The sequence below is a fragment of the Eretmochelys imbricata genome, chromosome 17 (assembly GCF_965152235.1).
Source record: "Eretmochelys imbricata isolate rEreImb1 chromosome 17, rEreImb1.hap1, whole genome shotgun sequence".
NCBI classification, from domain to species: Eukaryota; Metazoa; Chordata; order Testudines; family Cheloniidae; genus Eretmochelys; species Eretmochelys imbricata.
The window spans coordinates 23,216,238-23,237,539 of NC_135588.1; the positions used below are offsets into that span (position 1 = coordinate 23,216,238).

General features: G+C 51.7%; 1 protein-coding gene across 1 annotated transcript in view; it reads right to left on the reverse strand.

Annotated features, from left to right (window-relative positions):
* Window positions 1–21,302, reverse strand: part of TSPOAP1 (TSPO associated protein 1) — a 231,866-nt gene that overhangs the window by 193,372 nt on the left and 17,192 nt on the right. Inside the window, exons 2-4 of the mRNA XM_077836656.1 lie at window positions 16,504–16,611; window positions 13,195–13,323; window positions 2,259–2,435 (exon numbers count right to left, since the gene is read on the reverse strand). Coding sequence (XP_077692782.1) covers window positions 2,259–2,435; window positions 13,195–13,323; window positions 16,504–16,611 — 414 coding nt within the window. The remainder of the gene's footprint in view (window positions 1–2,258; window positions 2,436–13,194; window positions 13,324–16,503; window positions 16,612–21,302) is intronic.

The window sequence follows — 21,302 nt, forward strand, 5'->3', positions numbered from 1 at the left end:
ATGATAGAACTCTGGATTTAGGAATGGCCCTATCAGGACTTAATCCTGAGAGGAGCTCAGCTCGCCAGCCCTGCTCCAACAAAGCCTTGCAGCATGCTTTCAGCAGTGGGCAGCACAACTGAAGCCTGATGAAGTCACTCAGAAGAAGTGCAGCCCAGAGACTAGAGCAGTAGCCTGGGACTTGAGTCAGTTCCCTGCTCTGCCCCAGACAAGACACCTAGGGCTAGATTCACAGAGGTACTGAGGTTCCTCCACACCAGAATTACATGTCTCTATCTGGGTTTAGGCCTCTAAATCACAATTTTAGGCTCCACTGTGACCCTCAAAACTCCCACAGAAACCTTGTAGGCACCGAAATTCACATAACACCTACATTTTCAGGGTAAAAGTTCCCTCAGCACCTACACTTCTGCCTCTGGACACATCGCTGCTGCCTCCCTCTAGGTGTCCAGACACCCGTCTCTCCCCAGTACCCAACCATGAACCAGGGAAGTTCCTCTGCCTCACTTGTATGCAAGACACAATCCAGTAGGCATGCTCAGAGGCGCCCTTTTGGATAGGGTCCCATTCAAACAGGGAGGAAATGGCAGCGCCCACTAGCCTGGGATGTGGGAGACCCAGGTTCAATTCCCCTCTCTGCCAGACAAGAAGAAAGGATTTGAACAGGTGCATGGTGGCTCCTCTGGCTGTTTCGTGTGGAGTTGGGCACCTGCCTAAGTCATTTGCACAAGGAACACCTTAGGTGCCTGAGTGGTTCTGGCCTGTGAACCACTAGCAGAGATAGGTGCCTCCTTGCAACCTGGATTTAAACATCTACTGTATCTCTGTGGGGGAGCAGGGCTTAGTCACCATCTCCCATTGGCTAGATTAGGCAGCTCCCCACCTAGAATGCTGGCTTTTGTGGATCATATTCTTCCACACCTGTTGCTCCCTGTCCATGGTACAAGGAACCTGGGGGCTTTGTCGATGGCAGAGTGTTCCAGTGATTTGCTAGGCACCTAAAAGTGCAGCGTTGTGATGATGAGCAGCATGGTGTCTAAGTCCCTTTGTGAATCTTGCTCCTAGTCTCTTGGTATCTCAATTATCTTTCTGTCAAATGAGGAAAATAGCCCTGCCCTGCCTCACAGGGGGGTTGTGATGATAAATCCATTACTGACTGAGGTGTGAGTAGGGGCCTAGAGCAGTAGCTAGGTTACTGTCAAACTTCAGAGACCACTAGTAAATCTGACAACGCTGGAATATTATTGTGTGTAAAAAATGAAGTATTTGCAGTAATTAACTTGTTCTACTGCTAAAACGGATCCATGAATATTTGGCTTGGGAAAGGAATTCACTCTGGGGCAAGCTGTCCAGAGTATTGAAACACTTTCACTGGCAGCAGCATTTGTAAAAGCACAAATTTTAAGTGTTATCAAACAGTCATGCAGAATATTCATGGAACCCAAATGTAGACTCTGCAGCTGTGAGTAGGCACGAAGGAGACCCACTCTAGAGCAACCGCACTCAGTCAGAGAACACAACTGTGAGCTGCGTCCCCCAACAAAACAGCTTGACTTTTGAAAGGAAAATATTTACCACAAGCTGTTCTTTAATTGCAGAATTAGAGGGGGTTCAGAGAAGAGCAACAAGAATGATCAAGGGCCTGGAAAACTCATCTGAAGGGAGACTGAAAAGACTGGGGCTGTTTACCTTAGACAGGAGACAAATAAGAGGGGTTGTGATAAAATAGTAAATGGTCTAGAAGTTCTCCCTGTCTCATAACACAAGAACAAGGAAATATCAATTAAATTACAAGGTGAGAAATTCAAAACCAGCAAAAGGAAATACTTCTTCTCTGGGCATGTAATTAGACCATGTAACTCACTGCCACCAGATGTTGTTGAAGCCAACAATTTAGTGAGATTCAAAAAGAGACTAGACATATATATGGATACAACATCCCAGATCCTACTAATGCTAACAAACATTTTGGAAGGGAAATAAACCCTCCTGCTTCAAGGCTTAAGCCAATCTCTAAGTATCACAGACTTTATGGGGTGCAGGTAATCAAACATCTACCCACTGCAGGGCTCTTGCACCTTCCTCTGACACGTCTGGTGCTGGCCACTGTCAGAGACAGGGCTAGCTGGACCGGGGGTCTGAGCCAGGCTTGTAATTCCCACGTTCCTCTCCAACAAGCTACACACCAATTATACTGAAGACATTTGAAAACTGAAAACTGTCCATGCCAATGAGTAAAACCCCAGAAAGACACTCACCTTCCCAGCTGTGAGCTTCGCCTGTAGCTCCCAACACTCCTGCTGCAAAGCTTCAATCTGTTTATCTTTCGCTAGCAGGGCACTGGCCTGTTCTGTCAAGTCCTTGGCACGCTGGTGGGCACATGCTTTTTTACACAGCTCTAGGCTGGAGCCCTTCACAGCCACTGGAGCATTTACCTGCACCAGGGAGAGAACAGCAAGGAAGAAACCACACATGTGGTGGTACTGTTAATAATTGCACAGTTAGGCAGCAGGCCCAGAGCAAAGAACTGGAGCTGGGGGGCTCACTAACTTTTTAGGTTCACTGGCAGCTTCGAAAAATTGAAAGAAAAAATATCAGTTGGAACTTCTGATAAATTTTGGTGAATCAAAAAAGTTGGCAAAAAATGTGCTTTGGAGCAAAGAAATGTTCTGTTCCGACTCCAGGCACTTTGAAAAGCAAAGCAAAGGGAACGAAGGGCTTGTTTCACAAAGCAGGTGGTGCTCTTACAAGCTTTAGCCCACGGCTCTCACCTGGGATGAGATGAAAGACCCAGGCTCAAGGCCCCTCTGCCTCTTGTTTTAGATGGATTTGAATTGGTTTTCCCACATTGCATCCCACTGAGCTACAGGTAGTCTGGGCTCAGGTTGTGCTCAAGGAGCACCTGGTTCTACTGTGTGCTCATGCAGTCAGTCAAAATGACTCTCAGCAGGTGGCTAGACCACTCAGAGGGGAGTCCCTGCTCCACAGCAGGCAGAGAAGGGAAGTGAACCTGCATCTTCTACATCCCACAAGTGCCCTGACCACTGAGCTAAAGGCTCCTCTTCCTCTGTCAGCTTGTGAGTGGAGGGAGAGGAGACGAATCTGGAGGGACTGAGCTGGAGATGACTGCTGGGCTCCCAGAGACACCAAAGGGGCTGCTGGGCAGAGGGAGATTTGGACCCATCAGCTCTAGATGGAGGTTAATTAGCATTTCTTGTTAAGAGGCCAAAGCCATGGCCCACAGGAGTGAGCAGCAGAGAGAGAAGAATGTGCAATGCCCTGTGCATGAGACACATTCTACCCTAGGAAATGCAGCAGGAGTTAATAGCAAGTGTGGCTGGGGTGGTACTGAGCATAGGTCAGCTATAAGTACACACAGGATCAGGCGATGTCCAGCACCATGCAGCAGCCTGGCTGAACTGTGCGTGCATGGCTGAACCAGTGCTGGGTCCTGTCTGGCTCTAACTACACATGCATCCCCCACCCAGCTGCACCCACCACCAGAGCCCATTGCCAGCAATGGTGACATTTCCTAGGGTAGCCTTAATCACTGAGTGCTGGCAAAGCAGCCATCAGTCATGGCCAGGCTCCTTTGCTCTTCTCCGGACGCTCAACAGCCTTTACACAAGGGGCAGCCTCGGCAAAATCGAAGTTCTCTGCACCACTGCAAAATGAAGCCAGTTCCCAAAGGTCAGGATTTAACAGAAACCTGCTCATGGGTGACTCCCACCCCCACTGTGAATTTCCTCCTCCGTCAGTGCAAAGGGGATAGATAACTCAGTACAAACTCTTGTTTTCTAATTCCTTTCATATATCAAATCATCCAGCAGCAGGATCTCTGTGCTCAGGGGACCTTGCATCACTAGGCAGGCCCAGTGTGCTGCAGCATATCCGGGCACTGAAGCCACCTCTAGCAACCAAATGCTAACTCCTCAGCACCTCTCCCTTTAAATATACGCCTGCCACAGCAACAGTGCACAGATGCCTCCCACACACTCCCTTATTACACAAGGCTGGTGTGTTGTAACTAGACCAGCTAGAAATCAAGTTGTCCATTATACATTTTGTTTCTCTGAGGTTAGCAGCTCAGAGTGTTCATGTTCCAACACTCTGAAATCAGGTGTGTGTGTTTCTGGTGCTCACTGAAACCCATTGAGCCTTCCCTGTTCTGGAGAGATACAGAAGATTTTTGATGCAGTTTGAGGAGGAAAAGGGGGAGTTTTACTGGTCCATGTTATTTCTGCATCTCAGATGCCCCACTTTATCCACAAGTGACAGGCAACAGTGCCCACGAGATGCTGTTGATTTCTTTGCCCAGTCCCTGAAAGGTGCTTTGTGCTGCACAGAGAACTTGCACAGAAAGCTCCCACGGGGGGAGCTTACAATGGACATTTCAGAAAGGGCACAACCCCACAGCAGAGAGTTCTCCAGCAGTACAATCGCACAGCGACCCCAGTCACTCCACTGTACCTGCACCGCAGGGTGGTTCAATAAGGGGTTTTCAACTATCTAAAAAGCAATGATCCTTGTCTCACTTCTCATGGGGACTGCAGAAGGAGAGCTGGCACGCACCAATTCCAGGATACAGACAGTGCCTGTCCTGCCTTCTCCTGTGGACATAGCTGCCACCTCTTTCAGAGCTGGATTAACTATGCCGACAGGAGAGCTCTCTGATAACAGTTTTCAAGTACGTAAAAGGATGTTACAAGGAGGAGGGAGAAAAATTGTTTTTCTTTACTGCCGAGGACAGGACAAGAAGCAATGGGCTTAAATTGCAGCAAGGGCAGTTTAAATTGAACATTAGGAAAAACTTCCTAACTGTCAGGGTGGTTAAGCACTGGAATAAATTGCCTAGGGAGGTTGTGGAATCTCCATCATTGGAGGTTTTTAAGAGCAGGTTAGACACACACCTATCGGGGATGGGCTAGATAATACCTAGTCCTGCCATGAGTGCAGGGGACTGGACTAGATGACCTCTCAGGGTCCCTTCCAGTTCTATGTTTCTCCCCCCAAACCATGCCAAGGCTTCCTGGGTACTCAGGAGACTGACACCAGGGGAAATAACCATCTGCCAGATGACCTTTGCAAATGGCTGAAGATGCCCTGACTGAGCAGGCGAGTCTCTAAGCAGGCGAGTCTCTCTGTCAAGGCTGTTCTCCTCCTGCCTTTCAGTATGAGCGCAAGCTGCTTTGGTACAGCTGCGGCTGTGCAGACGACCCTATGCCAACAGGAGAGCGCTCTGCTGCCGGTGTAGTTAGAATCAAAGAATCTCAGGGCTGGAAGGGCCCTCAGGAGGCCATCTAGTCCCACCCCCTGCTCAAAGCAGGAGCTATCCCCAATTTTTGCCCCAGATCCCTAAATGGCCCCCTCAAGGATTGAACTCACAACCCTGGGTTTAGCAGGCCAAGGCTCAAACCCCTGAGCTATCCCTCCCACATTAATAAGGAGTTAACCCACCTCCACAAGAGGCGGTCGCTGTGTCGACAAGAGAAGTTCTCCCGCTGACATAGCACTGTCTACCCGGGCCTAGGGTAGTGTAGCTGTGTTGCTCAGGGAGATGCCCTGAGAGACGTCGCTATACTGCTATAAGCCTGCAGTGTAGACCTGGCCTCAGGATATGTCTGCACTTAAAATACTACAGCTGCACCACTGCAGCACTTCCCTGAGGACACCACCCATGCGCGCAGGAGGGGTTCTCCCCTCAGCTTTGCTACCCACCTCCCCAAGAGGCAGTAGCTAGGTCAGCCGGAGAATGCCGGTGCTGTCTACGGCAGGCATTAGGTCCATTCCGCTGTGGCTCTCCAGAGACGGATTTCTCCCACAGCTGTACCAACGTACGTGCCCAGTGTAGCCCAGGCCTCAGGCTCTTCCTCCTAACGAGAAGCTATGACCTGGCTGGGGAATCTCACCAGTATTGCTTTGGAGCAGGGTTAGCACTGAGCTTGTGTACGTGACACCCATTTCCCAGGGGAGACACAGGGGCCCTGAGAGGGACCTGCCTCGAGCCACGCAGCACATCAGTGCAACCATCTAGATTCAGACTCGGTGTTCCTTGTCCCAGGCCCTGTCCCAGCAGACTCGGCTGCCTTTGACCTTTGCTGCTGGCAGTTGAGCAGCAGGGGCTTCTGCCTGCACCTCTGCCTCTGAAAGGCCCTGGCCAGGAGAAGGGGAAGGGGACGCAGTTCTGGGTGGTGGAGAAGCTTGGACACGTAGTCATATCCCTGGTGTCCTGCCTGGCGAGTGAGCAGAGCTGCAGCACAGACTCTCAGCAAAGGACTTCGAGGCACTAAGCTCAGCACAGTGTATACCGAGAAAGGCTTTTACCCCTACCCCGCCGGCCGCAGGCATCACCCGCTGGCAGAGGGCTAACACACTGTGAGCAACTGGTCCCACTCGGCCAGGCCGTGGAGGAAGCGCACAGCTTGCCTTTGAATGCTCAGCAGAGACACTGCTACCCCCACTTGTGTGGGCATGTTCCAGGAAGTAAATTCAACCTGGAGCAGACACCTAATGCCCACACACCAAACCAATGGCTACCCCACCCACTGGTCAGGACTCTCATCACGTCCTCTCCCATCACCTTGTGTCAGAGTTCCTTCCCCACTCTGAACTCTGGAGTACAGATGTGGGGACCCGCATGAAAGACCCCCTAAGATTATTCTTACCCTCTTAAGTTAAAATTTCCCCAAGGCACAGATTCCTTTCTTGCCTTGCGATCGCTGCCACCACCAAGTGATTTAACAAACAATCAGGGAAAGGACCACTTGGAGTCCCATTCCCCCAAAATAGTCCCCCAAGCCTACACCCCCTTTCCTGGGGAAAGCTTGGGCATATATCCTCACCAATTGGTTACAAAGGGACTACAGATCCAAACCCTTGGGTCTTAGAACAATGGAAAAATCAGTCAGGTTCTTAAAAAGAAGGATTTTATTTAAAGAGAAAAAGGTAAAAGAATCACCTGTGTAAACTTGGGCTGGTAGTTAACCTACAGAGTAGCGGAAAATTCAAAGAGCACAGAGGAACCTTAGCCTTAGTTTCAAAGTTACAACAAAACAAAACCTCCCTCTAGCAAAGGGAAAATTCACAAGTTGAGAAAACAAAGATAAACTAATAGGCCTTGCCTGGCTGTTACTTACAAGTCTGAAATATGAGAGACTTGTTCAGAAAGATTTGGAGAACATGGATTGATGCCCGGTCCCTCTTAGTCCCAAGAGCAAACAGCCACAGAAAACAAAGAAGCCAACACAAAACGTGCCTCCCCCCGCCCAGATTTGAAAGGATCTTTTGTCTCCATTGGTTCCTTTGGTCAGGTGCCAACCAGGTTACTTGAGCTTCTTAACCCCTTACAGGTCAGGAGGAATTTAGGCTCCCCCTATGGTTACGACACCTTGTGTGGCTCATCTCTTCCCATTCCAGTTCCTACAGCCCCTCACTCTCTCCAGCTCCCGGGTCCTCAGCACACTGCAGACATGCCGCCTGGCCAGGGCCAGACTCTGGCCCCTGGTGCCTGGTCCTTCTCCTCCATTCAGAATCCAGCCTCTCTCTCCTCCCACCCCAGGCAGGCTCCAGGCCCTACCCCCCTGCACTGGCATCACAGCTGCCTACCTCAGGCCTGTTGGTCAGAGACTCTAACTGCCTGGCCTCTTCTGGAGCTCCCCTTGCTAGAGCAGGCCAGGGTGAACCTCTCTGGAGTCAGACAAAAGATCTTCCCAGCAAAAAGCCCTGGGCTGGAGAATACCCTGAGGTGGAGGCTGAATGTACAGTAGCCTGACCATGGTCACAGCCTGATGCAAACCACACAGGCAGCCTCAGAAACTAAGAGAAGGGGTAAAGAGCAGGAAGGGAGGAAGGCATTGCCAGAGCAGGGCATGCTTGCAGCCCAGGTAACCCAATGGCCTGTCTCTAACAGGGGCCAGCCACAGCTGCTTCAGCAGAGGTGCAAGAAGCCCTCCAGTGGGTAGTTCTGGACTAACTTGCCCATGGGGAAGTGTAATGGCATGGAGGTCACCCCAGCGTGTCCCTCGTGATCAGGTACAACATGATCCGTGAGACCCTTCCTCAGTTTCCCTCCAGGGCATAAACAAGTCCAAGCAGGCTTTCCAGTACTAAAGAGCATCCTCTTCAGAGGGCCTTGTTCATTTAATAGGAAAGAGCAACACAAAAGCTTCAATTAGCTGCTCCCCCAGAAGCTTTCCACCCCTGTTTTTCCCCTTTAGCCCCAAAGCCGGCTTCTTGGCCTGGTAGCTTGGTGGGCACTCAGCTAGATCCCCACCTTCCCCTCAACTACACCAGTCCCTAGTGGCTCCCCAGGAGGTCCAACACCCAGTTCATTCCTCTGGAGCACTTTCTCTCCAGGCCTGTTCCTCTCTCCGGGATCCTCTGCTCTCGAGGGAAACACCACTGGGAGTAGCTTCCTGCCCAGCCCCCTGCGGAGTCTCTCCCTCCGCACCTTCCTCTTTTCTGGGCTTCCTGACTGAGTCCCCACAAACCTGTGTTAGGCCCAGGTGCCCCTTACCAGGTGCAGATGCTGGAGGAACCAACTCGGGGCAGAGCTCTTCTTGACCTGCTGCTCACAAAATGGGGAGAATTAGTAGGGGAAGCAAAAGTGGATGGGATCCTGGGAGGCAGTGACCATGAGATGGTCGAGTTCAGGATCCTGACACAGGGAAGAAAGGAGAGCAGCAGAATACGGACCCTGGACTTCAAATAAGCAGACTTTGACTCCCTCAGGGAACTGATGGGCAGGATCCCCTGGGAGAATAACATGAGGGGGAAAGGAGTCCAGGAGAGCTGGCTGTATTTTAAAGAATCCTTATTGAGGTTACAGGGACAAACCATCCCAATGTGTAGAAAGAATAGTAAATATGGCAGGCGACCAGATTGGCTTAACAGTGAAATCCTTGCTGATCTTAAACACAAAAAAGGAAGATTACAAAAAGTGGAAGATTGGACAAATGACCAGAGAGGAGTATAAAAATATTGCTCGGGCATGCAGGAGTGAAATCAGGAAGGCCAAATCACACTTGGAGTTGCAGCTAGCAAGAGATGTTAAGAGTAACAAGAAGGGTTTCTACAGATATGTTAGCAACAAGAAGAAAGTCAAGGAAAGCATGGGCCCTTTTACTGAATGGGGGAGGCAACCTAGTGACAGAGGATGTGGTAAAAGCTAATGTACTCAATGCTATTTTTGCCTCCGTCTTCACAAACAAATTCAGCTCCCAGACTACTGCGCTGGGCAGCGCAGTATGGGGAGGAGGTGACCAGCCCTCTGTGGAGAAAGAAGTGGTTCGGGACTATTTAGAAAAGCTGGACGAGCACAAATTCATGGGGCCGGATGTGCTGCATCTGAGAGTGCTAAAGGAGTTGGCGGATGTGATTGCAGAGTCATTGGCCATTATCTTTGAAAACTGATGGCGATCGGGGGAGGTCCCGGATGACTGGGAAAAGGCTAATGTGGTGCCCATCTTTAAAAATGAGAAGAAGGAGGATCCGGGGAACTACAGGCCAATCAGCCTCACCTCAGTCCCTGGAAAAATCATGGAGCAGGTCCTCAAGGAATTAATTTTGAAGCACGTCGAGGAGAGGAAAATGCTCAGGAACAGTCAGCATGGATTCACCACGGGCAAGTCATGCCTGACTAACCTAATTGCCCTCTATGATGGGATAACTGGCTCTGTGGATGAGGGGAAAGCAGTGGACATCAATTCCTTGACTTTAGCAAAGCTTTTGACACGGTCTCCCACAGTCTTCTTGCCAGAAAGTTAAAGAAGTATGGGCTGGATGAATGGACTATAAGGTGGATAGAGCGCTGGCTAGATCATCAGGCTCAACGGGTAGTGATCAATGGCTCCATGTCTAGTTGGCAGTCGGTATCAAGCAGAGTGCCGCAAGGGACGATCCTGGGGCCGGTTTTGTTCAATATCTTCATTAATGATCTGGAGGATGTGTGTATTGCACCCTCAGCAAGTTTGCAGATGACACTAAACTGGGAGGAGTGGTAGATATGCTGGAAGATAGGGATAGGATACAGAGGGCCCTAGACAAATTAGAGGATTGGGCCAAAAGTAATCTGTTGAGGTTCAACAAGGACAAGTGCAGAGTTCTGCACTTGGGATGGAAGAATCCCATTCACTGCTACAGTCCTGCTGCTAGGGACCGAATGGCTAGGCAGCAGTTCTGCAGAAAAAGACCTAGGGGTTACAGTGGACAGGAAGCTGGATATGAGTCAACAGTGTGCCCTTGTTGCCAAGAAAGCTAATGGCATTTTGGGGTGTATAAGTAAGAGCATTGCCAGCAGATCGAGGAATGTAATCATTCCCCTCTATTCAGCATTTGTGAGGCCTCATCTGGAGTACTATGTCCAGTTTTGGGCCCCACACTACAAGAACGATATGGAAAAATTGGAAAGAGTCCAACAAAAATGATTAGGGGACTGGAGCACATGACTTATGAGGAGAGGCTGAGGGAACTGGGATTATTTAGTCTGCAAAAGAGAAGAATGAGGAAGGATTTGATAGCTGCTTTCAGCTACCTGAAAGGGGGTTCCAAAGAGGATGGATCTAGACTGTTCTCAGTGGTGGCAGATGACAGAACAAGGAGAAATGGTTTAAAGTTGCAGTGGGGGAGGTTTATGCATTTAGGGATTAATAACAAGAATTTTAGTTATAAGGTGGGGACGCATCAATTAGAAGTAACAGAGGAGGAGAAGGACCTTGGAGTATTGGTTGATCATAGGATGACTATGAGCCGCCAATGTGATATGGCCGTCAAAAAACCTAATGCGGTCTTGGGATGCATCAGGCGAGGTATTTCCAGTAGAGATAAGGAGGTGTTAGTACAAGGCACTGGTGAGACCTCAACTGGAATACTGTGTGCAGTTCTGGTCTCCCATGTTTAAGAAGGATGAATTCAAACTGGAACAGGTACAGAGAAGGGCTACTAGGATGATCCGAGGAATGGAAAACATGTCTTATGAAAGGAGACTCAAGGAGCTTGGCTTGTTTAGCCTAACTAAAAGAAGGCTGAGGGGAGATATGATTGCTCTCTATAAATATATCAGAGGGATAAATACCGGAGAGGGAGAGGAATTATTCAAGCTCAGTACCAATGTGGACACAAGAACAAATGGATATAAACTGGTCATTGGGAAGTTTAGACTTGAAATTAGATGAAGGTTTCTAACCATCAGAGGAGTGAAGTTCTGGAATAGCCTTCCAAGGGAAGCAGTGGGGGCAAAAGACCTATCTGACTTTAAGATTAGACTCGATAAGTTTATGGAGGAGATAGTATGATGGGATAACATGATTTTGGCAATTAATCGATCTTTAAATATTCATGGTAAATAGGCCCAACAGCCTGTGATGGGATGCTAGTTGGGGTGGGATCTGAGTTACTACAGAAAATTCTTTCCTGGGTATCTGGCTGGTGAATCTTGCCCATATGCTCAGGTTTAGCTGATCGCCATATTTGGGGTCGGGAAGGAATTTTCCTCCAGGGCAGAATGGAAGAGGCCCTGGAGGTTTTTCGTCTTCCTCTGTAGCATGGGGCATGGGTCACTTGCTGGAGGATTCTCTGCTCCTTGAAGTCTTTAAACCATGATTTGAGAATTTCAATAGCTCAGACAGAGGTGAGAGGTTTTTCGCAGGAGTGGGTGGGTGAGATTCTGTGGCCTGCATTGTGCAGGAGGTCAGACTAGATGATCATAATGGTCCCTTCTGACCTTAATATCTATGAATCTATGAAAAGCACTGGAATGGGTTACCTAGGGAGGTGGTGGAATCTCCTTTCTTAGAGGTTTTTAAGGACCAGCTTGACAAAGCCCTGGCTGGGATGATTTAGTTGGGGATTGGTCCTGCTTTGAGCAGGGGATTGGACTAGATGACCTCCTGAGGTCCCTTGCAACCCTGATATTCTATTATTCTAATGAACTGCTGCCCAGCTACCTAGGCAATTAACTAGCCACCAGCAGGGGAGCTAGAACTAGGGGTCCTGGGGTTGCAGCAGCACCCCCTGGCTTGAAGTGGTTCCATCGCATACAGGGTTTGCAGCTTGGTTCAGTGGCTCCCAGCACCCCTGCTATACACATTGTTCCAGGGCCTCTGTCCACAGGTGGAGCTGGGTTGGCTCCTTCTCCTTAACAGAACTTGTCACAGGAAGACTAGGTGCCTGATACTCTCTGGGACCTGCCCCTGGGACAGCGAGTTTCTTCCTACCCCTGTCAGACAGGCTGGCTGATGCCCTGAAGCAGAAGGGCTGGTCTCGCTCTGATCTTTCTCCTCTCCTCCCACATCACTGGGGATCTTCTATTACCCACAGAAATGTCCTGTTCATCTTTTTAATCCTCCTAAGGAAGGAAGGAACAAATCCGAGTTACGGCAGCAGTTGAACCTTCAGAAGGTGAGTGCCCATTTCAAATTATCTCTTCCTAACACTGTGTCTGGCACTTACATAGCCCAGTGATTGGTGCCCCAAAGTAACTGAACAGGCAGGCAGTTGTGACAGTGCATGTGGGAATGAAGGGCAACGCCCACACACCATGGAAACCTCGCCCACCTGCATCCACCATGACCTCACTTCCCCTCTCATTTCCCATGCTGATACCTACTCCCTCTCCAGCAGCACGTGCTCCATCTCCCCCGGCACGCTGCGGAGAACCCACTGAAACCAGCCAGCCAGTGGTTACAATTACCACCAGGTCCCACACCCCACTATGCCATGGCCACACTGCAGGTATCACCAATGTGGTAGGGAAGACACTCGGAGGGACACTCTGGTAGATGCTGGCATGTTAATGGGGATGGGTGTAGAGCTGAGCTACCCAATGCAGCAGAGTTACCCAATACAGCAGGGCAGCCTGAGGGGAGAATGTCAGCCTGAATGGTGAATTTGCTCTCTTTCGCTGGGTACAGTGAGAGACAGGCTTTTGGCATTCCTGGAATTGTGTCTGTGGCACCCCAAGGCTCTCCCGGGGGGTTCCAAGGAAGCCTGCCTGGGACACATGCTGTATCTTCCTGTTAGCCAAAGGTACAGGATGGCAGTATTGAAAAATAACCTGCCAACTCTGCTCCAGTTTGCATTCTCCTCCAATTACCCAATCATTGCTAGGAATAACTAGGGACACTGAAGGCCTGCGGGGAGGGGATGGACAGCCAGTGCCATGCCACATGCTGCTGCTGCAAACGGTTAAACACTTACTACTTTGAGGTTTGCTTCCTGCAGTTTTCTTGCTCTTTCCTCCAGGCGCTTCGCGATCAGGGCCAGCTCTGCATTCTTTCTCTTCAAGTGCTTCACCTTCTCCTCAGTCTCGGGAAAGCAGCTCTTCCGCTAAGTAATGAGTGGAATGGTTAACAACCCTTTTGCTCACCCTCTGTTCACAGCCCTACAGCCCCCCAAGCCTCCATCTCCAATCTCACCCTGTCCAGACAAGGCCCCCATTATAACTACACAATCAGAGAACTAGAGCCGGCAAAGAGCCTTGGCAGTAGAAGATCCAGTCCATCCTCTGGGGCTAATGCAGGATTCTTCAATTTCTACATTTTCTAGCTTTTTGTCTGCTCAAGTTTTACAGATCCCAGGTACTGAGGCTTCTACCCCATTTCCCTGAGACTCTTCCACAGCTTCCTATGCCTCACTGTCAGTTTATTTTTCCTGATATTCATTCTAAATATTGCCCCTTTCTTAATTTCATCCCATTGACTTCCAGTTAAGCCCCTGGATGCCACCCTACACAGTTCTCCTTCTGCTGTGCTTACATCCTTTGGCCATTTGCAGGCTCTTACGCTGTTCCCCGAAGCATCCCTTAGCCAAGCCAGGATTTAGCACTTTCAGCTCCTCTCAAATAAAATCCCTCCATTCTCCTTAACCATTTGTTTTTTCTCCTCTGAGATCCCTGCAGTTTATCTGCAGCTTTCCAACCATATGGTGCCCAGGACCGACTGCAAGCTTCCAACACCACACCCTTGATTTGCGCCATATAGCTTCTTCAAAAGCTGCCCCCAAATCACACTTGGCTCTTTTGCTGCCACAGCACATGGATCTCTCATGTGCATCTACCTCTCCCCGCAGTCTCTCTAGAGATCACTGCTTTCCCAACACTCCATCCCAATCAGTCTCTGTGTTTCAAATGATTTGTCTCCACATGCGTTAATTCCATTTTTCCAAATTGTATCTCATTTTATTTTCTTCCCATGTTTTTATTCTCTCTAAATCCTTTTTTATTATTTATCTGTCCTCACTGATAAACTGCAACTGCTCCAAATGTAATGTCATCTGGCAACATCATTCACAGGCTGTTTACTCCTCTTTTAGAAAGCGTTAAGTAAGATGAGCCCTAAAACCAACTCCTGCCATGCCCCAGCTGGATGCTCCCCAGCATATCTGCTATTTTCATGACCCTTTCTTTACCCTTTCGATCAGTGACGAGATCAGAGTTAATGTCGAGAGTAAGATCTCGGGAGACCTGGTTTGATAAATGCTTTACTAAAGCGCACATGCATGGCATTACGGGGGAGCAGTAGTGACACCATCGTTGGGTTTGGCCAGCTTCTTTATTTGGTGGGGTGCTAAAGCTATCCCAAATCTGTGTATTTTGAAAGATATGATTAATTTTAAATCCTTAATGCAGATATCAAAGGGGTTGATTTTTAAGGGCTTTTTGAAGGAAAAAAAACAACCTGGGCTTAGGTGTCATTGTCCCAAACCCACCATTTTGGATTGTTTGCGCTTTCTTCAGATCTTTATAAAAATATAATAAAGCAGCATAAGGGATTAAATTAATGTGCGCAAATGTTTAGTACGTGTTGTTTGGACCAATGTAAACCTTTCAGCTCCACTCCTCTGAAGGTTTGTAAAGGTTTTTTTTTTTGACTGTTGATGGTGGACACTTTAACAATGCTCCAGGCGTAAGAGTTACAAGGATGCCCTTGTCTACACTACAATGTTCTGCCGGCAAAACTTACTCCACTTTAATTAAAGCGCTGTTGCATGTCCACACTAGCTCCTTGTGTCAGCAGGGTGCATCCACACTAGCAGCTCTTGCATCCACACAGAGAGCAGTGCTCTGTGGGTAGCGATCCCACTGTGCAACTGGCTGCAGGGTGCTTTGGGAAGGGTTTGCAATGCCTCATGGGACAGGTACAGCCTCACATGATGCAGGTTTCTCAGTCCCATGGTTCCAGGGGCATCCTAGTAGAGTGCCAGCCGCTTTTTCAACTGAAGTGTGCGGGGGGAGGAGAGGAGAGTGGTGTGTCTGGGGCGGGGGAGACAGCAAGGCTGACCGACCTCTCCTGAGGCAGGGGGAGAGGGACACACACACCCACACGTCAGCCCCCAGCTTTGCTCGGCACAGCTGTCTCTCCCGAAGCAGCCCACTCTGCCTGCCTGCCTGTGGTTCTGTGATTCCCGCCGAGCTCTCCCACAGCCTCCTCAGCTGCGGGGAGCAGCATCCTGAGCAGCTCTGTGAGCTCTCCATGCTGAGGGGTATCAAACCAACGCAGCAGTCCCTGTCCCCACCATGCTTCCCGCAGCAGCAGTCTGCCTTCCCCTGCGTTCCAATGATTTGCTCTTTGTTCCCCCAAGGAGCAGCAGGCTCAGCTGTCAGATACTTCCCCGATCTTTGAAAGGGGAAGGACACATGCCTGCAGGGCAGTAGAGATCAAAACAGTGAGCAGAGCGGTCACGGCAGGCATTGTGGGATATTGGTGGAAGCCAGTTATGTCAACAAGTCAAATAGCAGCATCTACAAACTTTGCTGCAAAAAGCTTTATGCCTCTCGTTGAGGTGGTTTTATTTTGTTGGCAAAACAGCCCTCCACTTATAAAGGTTTATGGGTCTACTATTGCGGCAGGCTTAGCGGCTCTGCTCTTCAGCTTGAGCATTCGCGCTGCTGAGCTTAGAACCTGAGGTCTTGGGTTCAGTCCTTGCAGGTGATCCCAAAGTCTTGTTATAAATGGTGCCCAGAGAGGGATTTGAACTGCTGTGGTTCTTGGAAGCTTTGGGATGAGCTCCCCTAGCCAGGAGCAATGGAGAACTAACACAGTGTGGCTCTTTGTCATGCTCAGTAGTTAAACCACTTACATAACTTTCCTGTGGAACTTCTCCTGCCAGTGAGCTAGAGAGTGATGAGCATGTGAAGACGGGTTACAATGAAGTTATAGCGCTCCTGTGGCATTAATGCAGGCCCAGGGTGCTGGGTCTGATGTGGCCGTAGGCTGCTTTTGGATCTGATCGGGCGGGAGCCTGGCTCAGGGAGCCGCTGCCTTGCTGTTACTCTTCAGCTGTGTCAGCAAACAAATCAACATTGGCTCTTCCCAACAGCTGCTTCCGCCCTGCCCCAGTGCTGTCAGCCTGGGATTGGGTCTCTGATTGTCAGTGGGCCGGACAGGCTCCTGGGGAGGTTCACAAGAGCCATGCCTCCCTTGGCCCTGCACAGCGTCCTCCCGCTCATGCTCCTTCGCGCTCCCAAGCCAGCACAGACTCCACCCAAGGCCCCTCTCCCGTGCTCACCAGCAGGCAGTTTTCCTCCTTCAGGCTGGCACAGCAATGCTGTGACTCCTCCAGTGCCCTCAGGAGCTTCGTATTCTGCTGCACCAGGTAGCTGTGATCAGCACAACACTATGGAGGAAGGGAAGGGAGAGACAAGCTAGGACATCGCTGCCACTTTGCAATGAGCTCAGATGCACACCTGCCCACCCCGACTGTCCTGCACTAGCCAGCCGCACATCGTAGGAATTCCTCCTAAAGGCTGAAGAATAGCATGATGGGTGTGGGCAGGAAGGATGGGGGGAACTGGGAGGCTGTAGGGCAGTGGTCCCTAAACTTTTTAACCTCACGCCCTCCCTTACTCCTGTCCGTGCCCCTCCCCCGCCGGAACTGAGGCCGGGAGTGCGGGATGCGGAAAAGAGTTAGGGGGCCAGGCGAGGCTGGGACCACAGCGGAGGGTGGGGGTGGGGCAAGGAGTGGAGCTGAGGCCAAGGCCAGCAGCCAGGGCCCTCGGCACAGGGCCAGCACCTGGGGCCAGGGCCAAGAGCAGCACTGGGTGATGCACACTCCCTCCCTGCCCCCGAACGTTCCTCCCATGTCCCACAGTTTGGGGACCTCTGCTGTAGGGGGAGGTGGGATGGGATGGGATGAGAGGCTGCAGGGGGAGGGGAGGCTGCAGGTGGAGCTAGGATAGGAGGCTGCAGGGGAGAGCTGGGAGGGGGATGGGAGGCTGCGGGGGAGAGCTGGGAGGGAGATGGGAGGCTGCAGAGGGAGCTGGGAGGGGGATGGGAGGCTGCAGAGGGAGCTGGGACGGGGGATGGGAGCTGCAGGGGGAGCTGGGACAGGATGGGAGGCTGCAGGGGGGAACTGGGAGGGGGATGGAAGGCTGCAGGGGGAGCTGGGACGGGGGATGGGAGCTGCAGGGGGAGATGGGACAGGATGGGAGGCTGCAGGGGGAAGCTGGGAGGGGGATGGGAGGCTGCAGGGGGGAGCTGGGAGGGGGATGGGAGGCTGCAGAGGGAGCTGGGAGGGGGACGGGAGGCTGCAAGGGGAGCTGGGACAGGATGGGAGGCTGCACGGGGGAGCTGGGAGGGGGATGGGAGGCTGCAGGGGGAGCTGGGAGGGGGATGGGAGGCTGCAGGGGGAGATGGGACAGGATGGGAGGCTGCAGGGGGGAGCTGGGAGGGGGATGGGAGCTGCAGGGGGAGCTGGGACAGGATGGGAGGCTGCAGGGGGGAGCTGGGAGGGGGATGGGAGGCTGCAGGGGGAGCTGGGACGGGGGATGGGAGGCTGCAGGGGGAGCTGGGACGGGGGATGGGAGCTGCAGGGGGAGATGGGACAGGATGGGAGGCTGCAGGGGGGAGCTGGGAGGGGGATGGGAGGCTGCAGGGGGAGCTGGGAGGGGGATGGGAGCTGCAGGGGGAGCTGGGAGGGGGATGGGAGGCTGCAGGGGGGAGCTGGGAGGGGGATGGGAGGCTGCAGGGGGAGCTGGGACGGGGGATGGGAGCTGCAGGGGGAGATGGGACAGGATGGGAGGCTGCAGGGGGAGCTGGGAGGGGGACGGGAGGCTGCAGGGGGGAGTTGGGAGGGGGACGGGAGGCTGCAGGTGGGAGTTGGGAGGGGGATGGGAGGCTGCAAGGGGAGCTGGGAGGGGGATGGGAGGCTGCAGGGGGAGCTGGGATGAAGACAAGGAGGGAGTTTGCAGGGGTGGGGAATGTGCTTGCAAGAGGCAGGTTTAAGGAGCAGCTGGGATGTAAGTCACAGGCTCCAGGTCCTTCTGGAGACCAAGCTCAGCAGCAGAAATAGCTCCCGGCCCTTGACAGCTTCTGGCCTAGTATTACCTCCTGCACCAGCCCCACTTTGCCTCTTGGCAGGAAATGCACTGGCCTGGAAGTCTCGTTCTCCTGCTAACAGATCTGTCCCCACAGCTCGGGTTTCGGTCGGGAGGTTGGCAGCTGTCTAGCAAGCAGCACCCTGTCATTATTGTGAAGCTCCTCTGGAACTCTGCACACACTTGCCTTTCATTACAAACACAATTACTACTAGTGGGGAAGGATACAGATGTCATAGATTTTTAAGGGACTGTTGTGATCTTTTAGTCTGTCCTCCTGGATAACACAGCGCCAAGAACCTCACCCGCAATCTCTCCATCAAACCCAGCCCTTGTGTTTGAGCTCTAGCTTATCTTTTAGAAAGACACTTGTCCTGATTTAAAGACTTCAGGTGCCGGAGAATCCCTAGGTGAGCTCAGACCTGCAGAGAAGCAGGCCTCAGGAGGATTCACATATGACTTGAGACAGGCGCATCGGAACGGGGGGGGTCTAGCCCATCCACTTTTTGCCACAGAACCCCACCCCCTGCTCCTCCTCTTCCCCCCTGAAGCCTAGCCAGGGAGCCCAGGCAATTGAGGTCCATGCCAACTCCCCATAGCTGCCCACACAGCTCTTCTTACTCCGACCCGTGTCCGGTTTAGGGGAGGGGCCTCGGAGCCACAGCCAATCATGGTAAGAGCCACATGGGCAGCTGTGGGGAGCCTGAGTCCCTCCACCTGGCCTGGGTGGGGAACCCGGGGACAAGGACACAGGCAGGGGGCTGCTTTCAGGTCCCCCTCCCTGGGTGTGGGGGAGAGCTCCCCAGCCCCACTCTGGCTTGGCTGGTGGCAGGCCTTGGGAGGGGGGGTCTGGCCCCCCCACTTTTGGGAAGGCTCTGCCGCCCCTGACTTGAGAACAGAGGAACAGCTCAGCCAGTCTGAGCTGAGCGCACTTTGGGCAGCACCCTTACCGCCCACTGACTTCCTAGCAGCCCAGCAGAGTCCTCAGCTCCACAACAAGCTCCTTTTCCCTTCCACCATGTAACCCAGCCAACGTCCACACAGCCTGATCCCCACCCCTGAATTCTGGCAGGGCAGCTTAGAGCCACCCCCAGGAGCAGCGATCTGCCAGGCAGACGGAGGGAAGGGTATACATTCCGTGTGACCCACAGATGGGCATGGGGCTCTGGTGGGGGCTGCTGGACATGGACTCTAGTGGGAGATCAGTGACTCCTGGGGGAGCAGAGTCCTGGCATGGGGAGCATGGGGGATAAGAACATGGGGAGTAATGATCCAGGGTGGTGGGAGAGCATGTCCTCCTGACCCCAACAGCAGCTCGGTGCCCAGTTGGGCTAAGCAGAGGTTTCTATGAAAACAGTATGGGCACATCCTCAGTGGGTGTCAACTGGCACTGCTCCTTTGACTTCAGTGGAGCGGCTTGACCCCAGCTGCCAATGTGACCTTTAAACGTCTCACTCCCACAGGAATCCGCCTGGGGCTATTGAGGGGGGGCGAGATGCAGGCTTAATGGATGGGAAGCAGAGCAGAGATGCTGTTGTTGGGGGCGGGCAGAGGGGGGGGATTGATAAGAATGGGGGAGGCTGTGTCTCGGGCCCAGCAAGGCTGCGGTGTTCTAAATCCTTTGTTTATTGAACAGCTCCGTGTGTTTGGGGCCTGTGATTCCCTTCAGACTCTCCCCTGCCTGGCAGTCTCTGAGATGCCACTGAAGATGGTGTTAACTCTTGTGGCTGGGGAAAAGTGACAGTTGGTTTAGGTTGCTGTGGGTGATGTCTGATCCCTTCAAACCAAAACAAGACTAAACGCACACGAAATGGGGAGCGGGGAGAAAATGCTAGGCAGAAAATGCATCTTCTGTCTTTCTGTTACTCTTCTGCTTGCTGCCTCACTGCTGGGAAACGACAGTCCCAGCTCACGGGCTCATTGAGAGAGCGGGCAAAGGCTTTACTTCAGCTCGGCTTCCTGGCCCCAGCCCCTGGTCATGTTGCAAAAGGTGCATATGTCTGTGGCATGCAGCGGGGGTGAGCCCCTTGCTCGATCTGTAGCTGGAGGATTCTTGAAGAAGAGAAGGAATATGTAGGAATTATTTTCAAAATGTAACTTGAATTTTGTCATGTCAAAAACAACAGCAGATCTGTTTATAGATATGGATACAGATAACCCTGTGGTTCTGACTTCCTGCTACTAAGCAGCCAGCCACAGGCATGCCACAGACAGCAGTGTCCTGAAAATGACGTATGAGCATGCAAGCTGTCACCATGTCAGCGTCAAGCTTCTGACTGGCTACTCACCACAACAAGCCACAGGCCCCGTGAAAATCTGCCCAGAAGCGTTTACCAGCAGCACCTAGGAACTCGGAGGCAGTTCAGTTTGTTGCTTGGAAAACTGTGTTGCTGTTGTTACAAATCTAGCACCCTGCCAGTCCATGTCTGGGCTTTGTAGGTAATAAGCAGGGGAGTCACAATCGAATGTTCCTCAGTTACTGGAGAATCAGTTAAAAAATGTACCAGTATGGCCAGAGTTCCAAGTGTTCAAAAATCATGAGACAGCCCCAAAAGCCAAAAGGCAGCTTCAAATCATGAGTTTGCCAGCAGCTGTGGACCAACCAGCTCTGCTCTCTATGGCCATGCTGCCTATATTATCAATTAATGTGGAGGGTTGCCAAGGTGGTCAGTTACTCAGAACTAGCTGTCTCCCCACATTGCTCTGGCTAGGAAAAGGAAACAATGCCTCACGGTGGCTGTAGAAGGAGTCAGGGCTTAGAAGAAATCGTGCCTTCCTCCGGATGATCTAGAGAGGTGTTCATGGAATGAAATGTTGCAAACCGTCCCCCCCACAAACACACACCTACACACACCAGCTCTCGCCTCTCCTTGGTCTCCTGGCATGCACACACACCCCTTGATTGTTACCAGCCATATCCTCAAGCGACGCTTCACTGGGAGCAGATCCCTTGATCCAGACCTTTTTGACCAAGGTGGGAATTTAGGTTCCA